Source organism: Pygoscelis adeliae, unplaced genomic scaffold (genome assembly GCF_000699105.1).
Source record: "Pygoscelis adeliae isolate BGI_AS28 unplaced genomic scaffold, ASM69910v1 Scaffold402, whole genome shotgun sequence".
In the NCBI taxonomy this organism is placed as follows: Eukaryota; Metazoa; Chordata; class Aves; order Sphenisciformes; family Spheniscidae; genus Pygoscelis; species Pygoscelis adeliae.
The window spans coordinates 4,450,489-4,463,125 of NW_008824411.1; the positions used below are offsets into that span (position 1 = coordinate 4,450,489).

The following is a 12,637-nucleotide window of genomic DNA, read 5'->3' on the forward strand; positions in this document are numbered from 1 at the left end:
ATATGGCAACAATAGCAGCAAAAAAGGGCAAAAAGATAAATGGTGAGAGTTACTAGGAAGACAGGAGGACAAAGAGAATAGAAGTGTAAGCACAGGGAATAAGAGAGGGAAATCAAAAAATGAAAGCTGACAGACTAATATAGCCCATAAAGATCTGGAAAGTAATTATTCTTCTGAGTCAGAATCAATAGGTTAATAAAATTCCCTCCTCCACCCCCACTGGAATAGGTGAAGAGGGGGAAAAAACCCAGGAAATTTATATTTAGTGACACTAGTGCCAAAGCTTTCCTAGTTTTCTGCTGGGGGAACATCAAGCTTGGCTGCTACGTTAACACTTTCCTCTAATAACATGGTTTATGGAACAGCGGTGACAGTCAAGATTTCTATAAGAGAAAGGCATTTCAACAACAAGATTAGACCAAGCATAAGCCTTACACTATATTGGAAATATCCAGTGAGCCAAACTAGACCGTGACAAAAGAAAGATTAATCAAATTGCAAACCTAAGAGTCAGAAGGCATGTTTAGCTTCATTTTTCCCCACCCGAAGTAATTAAACTGAGTTCACTTTGGCATGCTAGAGACACACGCATGAATTCCAACTATAATAGCCGTAATAGCTCTATTTGTTGATTACTATAAATTCACAAAAGCGGAGGGGCATCCAATTTCACTCAGAGGGCAAGCGGCAGGCAGAGGGAATTAGTGGAACCAAGAACCAGTGTTTGTACAACATATCCTGGTGATAATGAGGGATAACATCACTACCCCCATCTAAAAAACTCAACAGCCTCCACACATAATTAAATTATGGGGCACACATAGATTAATTTCAGCTGTAGAAATAATACCAGTACAGGCAGTATTCCTCCCTGGAAACAGAAGGAATACATACTCACAGAGTACTGCTATTATCTGCACAAACCATCTTAGATTTGGAGAAAGCTGTGGTGATACCACTGGAATTTAAAAAGCGAGGCAAAAAATAATTTAGTCAAATAGTGAATGTGCTAAAAAGGCAGGTTTACGTCAAACAATTATCTGCTTCTCAGAGAGAGAATATAAGAACTCTCCAGGTCTGCCGTACAGGTTCAGTGAAGGACAGCATTTCACCCACCAGTTTTCAGATGTGTTTTGTACTCTAATATTTTCATGTGTAAATACGAATCAATGAATGGCACTTGAGAATAATCCACACGTAAATGATCAAAGCAACAAAAGATGTTAAGACTGACATCATGGCAGTGCATATTTGAGATAGAAATCCAGAAGGGGTGTAAAAAGTCTTTGAAGACAATGTCCGTCAATTAATTGCCTAGTGCTTTAAGGCAATAACAAGGGAGAATTCCCAAGTAGACACTTCAGTAAATCTATGTGAACCTCCAATTCAGATTGTACTTAAGTCTTTACAGATCTAATAGAATTAGTGTTGGTTTTTTTTTTTTTTTTTAAGTCATTGACCAATGCAAGGTTTGAACTTTGACTTACTGCCTCTGGAGTCACCAACCTGCTGACAGATCAGCACAGTAAATTCAGGGAACAGACTTGCACTACAGCAGCCAGGTACTGGAGTTTGACAAGCACCATCAATAACCCTCTTCCCTCTACTGTTCCTACTGCGCAGCAACACAGGCTCCAGTCAGCTCTTCTAATTGTCAACCCCCTCAGTTTATAAACTTCACATACTGGAAGACAGCTGTGGGTGGAAGACAGGCTGTGGTTCCTTCAGTCCTGCTCGCTGAGGCATCCCGCAGCAGGCACATGGTACTCTGGCTCAGGAGAGAGTGCAGCACTGTCCTTCCAAAAAAAATGAGCTGGAGGCTACATGAGACAAGGTGCCCTGAAGGATTTTCTTACCTAACACACAAAAGCAGTCAACCCATACAACCATCCTAGGCTACTAACCATACCTGTCCTTACCAACAACTACCTCAAGATTATTTTTTTAATTACATTAGCCACATTAAGCACTATCTCCTACCACCTTAAGCCTTTCATCATGCTTTCACCACTGTCTAGTTTATAATTTTAGGAATCATTTAACATTTGATTATGAAGGTGTAAAAGTGAGCTTGTGTAAGCCCTCCCCAGCTCAGGATCTTGAGATTATCAATCATGGATACCCCTGTCCCTCTATAAATAACCGGCCTGAAATCCTTTAGAGCTGATGGAAGTGTTCAATTTGCAGGGGAAGAAAACTGTGTTGCTAAGGAACTGCAAAGAAGAAAAGGCCAGAGAGTGGCAGTCTGAAATGAAAGGCATTAATTTAATTGGCTCTTGATATGTTGGGTATTTGGCATATTATCAGCAATTTAGCAGGCTGTAGGCTTTGTTTCAAACTTGGGCTGAAAGAATAGTCAGAACACGATTGCACCCTTAAATTTAGGGATTAGCTGCATTCTCTCTTCTTCATGCAACAGATCCTGTCCACTTTTCAGTCAAAACTTTAAAAGCAAACCACATGAGTATCTGTTTGAACTACAACTATGCCTACAGTTCTTGAGACTCCATTTTTTTAGATGAAGACAAAGGGTAAGGATTTTCTTCACATTTATTCTCACTAGTAGACCAACTGATGTGCTTTGCCAGTAAGTACTGGCTTTCGTGCTTTGCTGATTTTGGCAGAGATCTCAGCAATGCACCCAACCAAATATTATTTCATGGCTTTTTATGTTGCAACATTTTCATTTCAGGAAAAAATTTTCAATTGTTTATAATCATTTAAAAAAAAGACTCCATGCGGTAGAAGATTTTTCAAGCTCCTTCTCAGCTGAGAATTTCAGTTGTTTTAAAGAGCATTTCCTTTTCTTCTTTTTTGAGACAGATCTTTCTCTAGCAAAGCTTTTTTTTTTTCTTTCTTGTTTTACCTTTTTCCTTCAATTTACTTAAATGGAAGAGAGTTATGACTGCAGAGACTACATTTCTGGCATGTTTAGCAACGCCTTTACAATCTGTTACACATCTTCCAACACTTTGCTTAAGTATCACAAATGCCTGGTATTTAACATTCCCAGAGTCAAAATTCCAGCACTTCAATTGTTCAAGTTGTACTTTAACTCACAGGATGTCAGGTATCAAACTGACAACCTCACCTTCTTCCTTTCTTACCATGATTTTAGGGGCTATATTGTTGAACGCTGTCTGACTGATGAGTAGACTTTGCCACAGGAAGGTACCCCATAAAATAATAATAGCTATCAAATAACAATATATAACAATAACAAAACTATCATACTTCTATGCAACAAACAACAGGCTTTCATAAGCAGTTTACAAGGAACTGACTTACTGATCAAAATGGTGTGTGACCCACCTACCTTCTCCTTCACACTCACCATTACCTCCTTAACTGTGCATTCCTAGATCTTCATTTGGTTGGGTCTTACTGGTTGAATTTATGCGTTTTGTAAAGCCTCGTTGATCAAATAAAAGACCAGACCTGTCCCTCACAATTCTGCTTAACTTTCTTGTGATGCAGAATCACAAAACACACTATTTATACATTCTCTGCTACGTTCTATCATTTTTTCCCCATGAACATTCTTTTTATTGGAGCATGAAAACTTTCTAGATGAACACCATACAAGAAATGTTGCCATTAATGCAATGAGGTTTGCATACACATGCTAACTCCAACTCCCAGTTTATAAAATTGTTTTTCTGGCCTCTTGAAAAAAATTTTCCAGACTTGTAAACCTTTCCAAACACTGTTTCGGACAGTTATGGGATAAAACCATGAAATATGTATTCCATGCATTTCAAGAAACACAGGTAGAGCAGGTTAGAATTGCAGTGAAAGGCACAGCAATAAATTTGTCAGTGTGCCTCTGTGTGGCCGTAAGACATAACGTTGTATTACCATAGTTCTTTCATCACTTTTTGGAAAATGTAAAACTTAGGACCTTCAGAGAAAATAACATAGATGCTGCCCCATTTCCTGAATTCATGTCTCTGCTACATTTCACTCATCGCTCTCTTGTAATAGAAATTAAGGACACAAAAAATAATCTGCTACCACACAAGAAAAAGATAAGAGAAGTTTAAAGTAAAAAGTGTGTTTTTCCTAAAGTCTTAAGGTACCCTTCGCATCTCCGGAGGGCACCACCACTCACACCCAGTGCACGAAGCACAGACTCTCATGCTCCCTCTTCTGTGCAGCAAACAATCGTAGTGTAGCACGAGCAGTGGGTTTCCTCAAAATACTGTTAATAATAATGTTAGAGGTGACTCTTCCCTTTGAACTGTTTTCCATTTGTACAAGTGTTCTCCTTCTGAAGACAATGTATCTATATCGTAGCTTTCCAAACTCGCTTTCCTGCTTTGCTGACCCCTAAAAAGATTCTAGAAAACCCAGCAGCCTACAGTCTAGGGGAGCACGTATATGGGATCATGAAGACCACAAGGTCTTAGACATCACAAGATATCAGCAGGTAGGGTTTCTGACCTACAAAGTCCTTTGCCAACATATGAGACAATTCTGTGAGCCTGTCATTTTGAACCAGACTGACCAGCAATTAATGTCCGACCCAGATGACTGAACAAACTCACAACCATCTAGAGAGGCCTCGGCCACACTAACGCATTGCACTAATCAGTTCAAATTCAGCCTATGTTATCTGTTGTGTTAAAGAGCAAGGACACTTTATTTGCAACAAACAAGATATAAACATGGAAAACGCATCATCTTCTCTCCTGAGCTTCTCACTCTATGCTCCAGAGCAATTGTCTATACAGTAACATGTGCATGCGGTCTTAAATGCAAGGAATGGATTTTAAAAGCACTATTACCGAACATTATTAGACTACTGTGGTTTTGTGGGGTTTTTTCCCCTCGGTTTTTGGGTTGGTTTTTTTTGATCACATGTATATATTGCAGCTAAAGCAGACACACAGCTATCCTTACCTTATTTCAGAGCAGGCTTTCTATGTGCTAACATCTTTTTCTTGATGGAAACACAACAATATACCCCACTGTTCTCTTAAGGAGGCTACAAGGCCATTAGTTACCCCAAGAGCAGTAGCTGCCATTTGTGATCCTGATGTTTTTCAAAGGTACTATTTGCGTTAGGATTACTTGCGCTACCCAGTGTCAACATACCCAGCATTCACAGCTAACCTGTTTGCCTACACTGTAGAACCACCCATGCTATAGTCTGGAAGCACAAAACTCAGAAGCACAGAGATCAAAGACATTCAGAGGGACCAGACACTGCCATCCAGAGGGACCTGGACAAGCTCAAAAAGTGGGCCCATGTGAACCTCATGAGGTTTAACAAGGCCAAGTGCAAGGTCCTGCACCTGGGTTGGGGCAACCCCCAGTATCAAGACAGGCTGGGGGATGAAGGGATTGAGAGCAGCCCTGCCAAGAAGGACCTGGGGGTACTGGTGGGTAAAAAGCTGGACATGAGCCAGCAATGTGTGCTCGCAGCCCAGAAGGCCGATTGTATCCTGGGCTGCATCCAAAGAAGCGTGGCCAGCAGGTCGAGGGAGGTGATTCTGCCCCTCTACTCTGCTCTGGTGAGACCCCACCTGGAGTGCGGTGTCCAGCTCTGGAGCCCTCAGCATAAGAAAGACATGGACCTGTTGGAGCGGGTCCAGAAGAGGGCCACGAAAATGATCAGGGGGATGGAACACCTCTCCTATGAAGAAAGGCTGAGAGAGTTGGGGTTGTTCAGCCTGGAGAAGAGAAGGCTTTGGGGAAACCTTATTGTAGCCTTTCAATACTTAAAGGGGGCTTATGAGAACGACGGGGACAAACCTTTTAGCAGGGCCTGTAGCAATAGGACAAGGGGTAATGGTTTTAAACTAAAAGAGGGCAGATTCAGACCAGATATAGGGAGGAAATTTTTTACGCTGAGGGTGGTAAAGCACTGACACAGGTTGCCCAGAGAGATGGTAGATGCCCCATGCCTGGGAACATTCAAGGTCAGCTTGGACAGGGCTCTGAGCAACCTGATCTAGTTGAAGATGTCCCTGCTCATTGCAGGGGGGTTGGACTGGATGACCTTTAAAGGTGCCTTCCAACCCCAACTATTCTAGGATTCACTTACTTGCCCTCCTCCACACTGGTCTCACCTATACTGGAAACAAAAATCAGGGAATTCAGGCAGGGGTGGGAGTTTGAGAAAGAGAAGGAACCCAGATCACCTGCACACAAAGTTTAGAGACGGGAGGGAAAACAGGTTACAGGTGCTGGCCACTTTAAGTTTTTTTTAAAGCTGGAATAAGGCATTTATTTGTACCAAGATACCACACATTACACACTAGTGATAGCACGGTTGCTGTCACAGAACGTTACTTATGGACAGATAAGGTAGAAGGACACAAACATGCTCACCATGCACACGGAAGTTTCATCCCCAGTCTTTACTCTGTTCCGAGCCAAAAGCTGCTCCAAGAGGCTGAGTCTGTGCAGCAGCCAGGAAAATGCCAGCAGCAGCTCCCGACTACCCGCTGAGCCGTCGGAGGGGAGCCGATAGAGTTCTGGCCTGCCATAGCCATGGTACCACAATGCTGATTTTACAAACCTAATTTGGTTATCTGAAAAGAAGAAAACAATTAAGAATAACACACTGCACTACTCAATGCATTTACCCATTCAGTTCCAGAAACTGCTGCCTCCTCTGAGAGCAAGATTTTTAATCGAGCCTAAGATTAGTGGAGGACAGTGGAGACTAGTCTTTATCAACAACTGATAAAGGACAGGAGGTAAAGGGTAAAAGCCCTCCTTATGCTGCCCCATTCTGATCTACAGGAACTACCGCTAAGGGGAAAGAAGAAATTCAAAGTTGAGATCAAGGCCAGTAATGGCCTCTTGGAGATTAGCAAAGGCAAAAAAGGTAAATAGCCATCCCCACTATAACAGGACTCCAATTCACCTATTCATTTTTTATGAGCCACCAAGCATGCTATGAATTAGTAAACACTCTGAGTCAGTTTACTCCTGAATGAAACTGGAAATGAGAGATAGGAGTTTCACAGCCTGCTGCAAATCTCTGAGCACCAGTGAGCACGCAGAGATAATGCAGCACACCACACTGCATACCAGACCACATGGACTATTTAATTCTCAGGAATGCTCTGATCCGTATTCCTTCACGCCAGCAAATGTTACCTGACAGCTACAAGACAAGCACTACAGAACTGTAAAATACTGGGGAAACACAGAGAAAATTAGAAAACACAGAAAAAAGGTTCTGACCAGTAAGCCTCAGTTCTGTACTAAGCCAAAACTATAATAAAGAACATAGTTAGGGGACACGATGGTAAACAATACATACCGAGGAAGAACCAACAGTTGTTGTAAAAGGCAGTCCTGCTCAAAAAGCCACTGGAGTTCTCCAAAGGCAACAACAAGCAAGTGACTAAGGAAGATTCAACCAATGTAGGACATTTAGACTTCCCAGTGGGATTCAACTAGCACAAAAAAACTAAGCCACTGTCGTGGAGGGAGAGAGAAAGCCCTTGAATCAATGACAAGTGCCTAGCAGACAAGAACCAGAGGGTAGGAACAAATGGTGGTTTCACATGAGGGCTCTGTGCTAAACAGTTGCTGTTCAACCAACTCAAAATGACACACAGACAGTGTGATAGTGACAGAAAATTTGGTGCTCATGTGATATTACTCAGTAGTAAGGAATGCAGGCAGATCGTGAAGGATTGCAGAACCTAATGATCCTAAGCTTTAAAATGACAGATAAAAATTTTTTAGAAAAAATGATGCACACAAGGAAAAAAACAATCCTAACTTTACTGACATAGCAATGGGCTTGGAGCTGACCACTGGACTCAGGAACACAATCTTAGATAAGATTTTTCATGACAATATCACATTTGGTTCTCACATGCATCAAAAGCAAATTGACTGTGAGAAACCTAGAAAGGAAACTAAACAGAACACAGGGAACAACATTATATTGTTGTCTATATCCACTGTGACCCCACATCTCAAATTCAGAGTGTTATTTTATTTCTTCAGTCCCAAGAAGGCTACGGAACACTTGGAAAAAAACAAAGAGAAAGGACAAGTACGATCACAAGTGCAGAACAGCTTCATTGTAAGAACTGACGACGTAGGCCAAGATGACTGAGAATGGATATGACAAAATGCTTTAAAACCACGAGTGCTGTGGAATGGGCGAATAGAGAATAATGTGTTTGCACGACATTCAATACAAGAACTGTGAGCCACCAAACAAAGTTAGCAAGCATGTGAGTCAAAACAAGTTAAAGAAGCGTTCTTCACACATACAGCAAAGCTCTGCAATTTCTGGCCATGGGACACTATGAACACTGAGAGCTACACAGACTAAGGAGGAACTGGATTTACAGAACACGAGTTCATGGAAGCTTAGGAAATAAAAAGATATTCTCTCTGGTTTGGGAAGTCTGAGATGTAAATTATTGGAGGCTGAAAGAATACCCCCCCGAAAGCATCCTTCTGCATTTGCTCTTTCCTTTCCCCTGGGCATCCACTTTTGACAGCTGCCACAGCTGAATGGAGCTAGAAGAACCTTCAGTTTGACCCAGTTTAGGCATTCTTACAAAGTAAGGAAGAAAGTTGCTGCCCTTTTCCAGTGTAATGCTTCAGTATCTCCGTCGGGTTTCATAAAAAAGGTACACACACACACACAAAAATAACAGGAAGCATAAACCTCACATGATCAGGGATTGTCATTGCTGTCCTTAATTAACATACCAGTTCATCACATCACATACTCATTTGCCTGCTCCTTGCCACTTGTGGTAAAATCATCCCTTAGCATTGACACATATCGTTTTTCTTTGTCTGGCATCGACTGCTGAAGCTCAAAAACCACATAATGACCAACTTCAGAACAAAAAACAAGAAAAAAATCCTGTTGCTCTCAAAAGGAACTCGTTAATTACACGAGACTCTCAGTGAAGAGTGGTTGATTTAACTTGATTTGCAAAATGCTAAAGGAGTCTTATCCACCAAAAGTAATACAAAGCCAAGACGCAGGTAGGAGCTATAAGCTGACCTATGCTAGTAACCCTATAGGAACAGTACATTTGTACAGCTCTGCTGAGGCTGGAAGGAGCTGGTAGTCATAAAGAGCCACCAAGCCCTTTGCGCCTTGACAAACCAGAGGAAGGTATATTGTTTGCACCGTTTGACCAACTTTAGGATTTAGGGAAATGAGAGTGCGTGTCCGTAAGGAGATGCCTACTTCCAGAGTGCTCCTCAGTCCAAATACACAGCTGAAACTGTTATACGGATTACTACACATCTTCAGCAGTAGGAGCGGGAATACATGATTGGCCATGTGAAAGCTACAAATGAATTGCTGACAAAGACATTAACCATGACTGAAGAACAACAGACAAGATCAGGAGCATGATTAAGCAGGTGACACGATGGTGCAGAGCTACTAATTTTTTGCAGGACTAGAGTTTTGTGCAGCAGAGCTTCTGCAGAGACACATGACAGCTGGACAACTGGTTTTAAACCTAGTTTGTTTCTGCATTACAGACACAAAAAGGAAACCCAAACATCTGAATCACTCCGTTTTCTCTTTTTGCAGAACCTGTGAATGTAAAAACAAGCAGCTTCCCTTCATGATGCTAGGGTGGCAGAAATGCCTATGGTTTGCTAAAAATCTTGCTGTAGATATGCATTCCAATCCCTCATGCACAGGGGGAGCACTCAGATACTAGAGATTTTATTTTGATCACTCTTGAACATTCTCACATGAGCTAGGTTTTCATGTTGCCCTTTCCTTTTCCTTGTGCATTTGTCAAGAAAGGAACTGCCATAACAGGTAAAGGCAGAAATACTCCAAAAGGAAGGAAGATCAGTACGTACTTTCCTCCTTTTTCAAAGCAAACAAGCATCACATGCTGCCATCTGCAGTTCAGGGAACTCCCCAAGAAATCACATATCAAAAAGAAGGAATAGAGAGCAAGCCAGGTGTTTTTTTCCTTTATCACCATTTCCCTGCTCTGATATACCACTCAGGACCAGATCCACCAAGGCAATTCACCACCTGAATTTCTGTGTTGCTCTGGTCCTTTATCTCCCCCTATTTCATCTCTTCCTCTGTAACACATTGCTCTCACATGAGAGGCTACAACTGGAGTGAGTATCAGGCAGGAATTGCGGGTGAGCGGTCAAAGCATGCATCTGGAACTAGGGCTCAAAGAGCCTTTCCATGACATTAGACAAGTCACTTAGTTTTCCTCATCTGTACAGTGCTCTGCTTACAAGGAAACAGTGCTCAGATAAATGGCAGTAGAGGCTATATAAGTACCCAAGACCAAGATGGATTCTTCCATAATGTGCAGCCAAGAGAGGAAAACCCATCACTCAGATAGCAGATAACACCAGTCACCCAAACACCCCCTCTTTGACAACATCTTCTTACGGCATTTCATTAGAATTAGGCAATTTATAGAGAAAGACCCACACAGTCCTTCCAACTAATCCCCTTCTGCATACACGTTATTTATAAAAGTACGTTCAGCAAGTAAGACCAAGCTGTCCCACAACCTCAGGATTCAGCTCTCTTAAAGCGGAAGAGCACAGCTTGAGTATAGTTTTATGAATCCTGCAGAGTATTTTCAGTGAACTAACAACATGATATTCAAATAAGGGTTATGCATTAGCCTGGCTAAGATGGAAAGGAATAAATCAAGTACAAGAACAGACACAGATACATTACTTCATGCACTCAGGCAAGAAACACCTGCATAGGTAGTGGTATTATGGGAAACTACTGCTGCAGAAGAACATTTTCTGCTTTATTTGTCAAACAAACAAAAATATACTGCAGCTCCAGACCTCTTTCCCATACTATAAAAAATGAATTGCGACTCCAGAAAAGAAACATTTCTTCCAACTATCTAAATGCATATTGCACTGCTACCTGGTGTGGTTGTTAGGTTGTTAACCAGGTCTATCAGCTCTCAGCCTCTGTGAAGAAAGAGCAGCATAAAACCACTAATCATGGCTTCATCAGTAAGGTTATGCCTGGAGTACTATTACACAGCTTACTTTGACTCTTACTCCACTGTCGAGAGACCCATTGTTCTGACATGTTTAAGGGGCTGGAGCATATTAATGGCTTCCCACCAAAGTCTACAGTAAGTGTTTTTTACTGTGTGAAGAAAAAATTCTTCCAAAATGAGAAACCAAAAGAGCCATTTGCAGAATTTTATAACCGCTGACTGGCAGGCTTCAGTGAGGTTTCTGGCTTCTTTTTGAAAGAACGCGATAGTTCCTACCTTTTAAAACATCAAACTGTGTGGATTTTTTTTATATGTGATTTTTCAAATATTTTATTTTCTGCTAGCTAGGCAATAAAATACATCAACCATTTAAAAACATGATGCAGAAAGTTCTTCTAAAAAATATCACATCACAGCCATCACAAGGGAATGACTAGTAGCCTTTTTATTCAAAGCAAATCTTAATCTCCTCTGGAATTCACCTATATGACAAGATCAGATCAAAAATTGACTAATGAAAACTACTAACTCGAAACAGAAATACACACTGTGGTGCAACTTTGAAAGTCACTTGATAAAAAGGACTTCCCAGATCAAGGAAAAATTTTCTAGAAAAATCTGTCCTTTTCCATGGGCAACGTCTGTAAGAGCATTCTGTCCTTGCAACGCACTGCTTTCTTCTAGCACCTCACAACTGCAAACGGCCCAACATCTGGAACACAGTCCTTGAAATGCAGGTCTCACTCTGTAGAGTAGTGAGAACAACCACTGTGACCCCAACAACACACGCACACTACAGGCCAAAGCTCAGTGTTTCCTTTGCAAATAACTTTTAGCCTAAAAAAAAGAAAGGGTACAAGACCCTAGCTTCTCTTTTCCAGAAAGCTGTTCCTATGCCTGTGCACACGGTAACCCTCGTAGTTCACAGCCTTTCTCTGGGATCTGGCAACTGCTGCTTTCCTTGTTTTAGCTAAGATAATTAAGAGGTTGTACAAAAACAGCAAAGAAAGGAATGCCTGATCCATGGACTAAAGCCCTAGACATGGATTAGAGGAATCCGTTTCAATTCTTTGTTGTGTTTCAGGATCTTGTGCAAACCTGAGAAAGTTATTTAGTCCCTATGCCCAAGACTTCTACTTCATTTCCATGAAATAAATACATGAAAGACCACAAGTGCTCCAGAGCAGGGACAGAGAAAAAAGGCAGTAAAATATTGATTGTGTTTGCAGCAGACAACTCAGTCACTTGGCCAAGCAAAGGTAATTAGCGTAACGTGAAAAACAGTACGGCTATCCAACCTGAGATTCAGCTTTAATCACCAAGTTGTGACTAAACAAGTTTCTTCAAGATCAGCTCAGCAGTTCTGAGCAGAACCACAAGTTCCTACCTTGCAATCTACCAGAAGAGACTGAGTTTGCTCTCTCTAGAGCCAGCAGCCTGCCACATACGCATGGAAATCCTGTCTCCAAATGCTACAAGCCATTAGTATGGGAGCAGCCAGGACTCAAGGAGGCTGCACTTGTGCAGGACCACCTCCACAAAGCTGTAGGAGATAGCCAATAAATTGATTTACCATACACAGCAGATTGTGGATGAGTAGAAAAGCAAAAATAGCCAAATGAAAAATAGCAGTTCTGTGAGTAACACAGAACCATGCTGATTTCCTGCTG

At 41.5% G+C, this 12,637-nt stretch overlaps 1 protein-coding gene across 1 annotated transcript in view; it reads right to left on the bottom strand.

Annotated features, from left to right (window-relative positions):
• LOC103914081 (chromosome unknown open reading frame, human C14orf80) overlaps positions 1 to 12,637 on the bottom strand; it is a gene marked incomplete at its 5' end in the record, with an annotated part of 77,330 nt that overhangs the window by 63,667 nt on the left and 1,026 nt on the right. Inside the window, one exon of the mRNA XM_009320689.1 lies at positions 6,337 to 6,539. Within this exon, the coding sequence (XP_009318964.1) occupies positions 6,337 to 6,539 (203 nt within the window). The remainder of the gene's footprint in view (positions 1 to 6,336; positions 6,540 to 12,637) is intronic.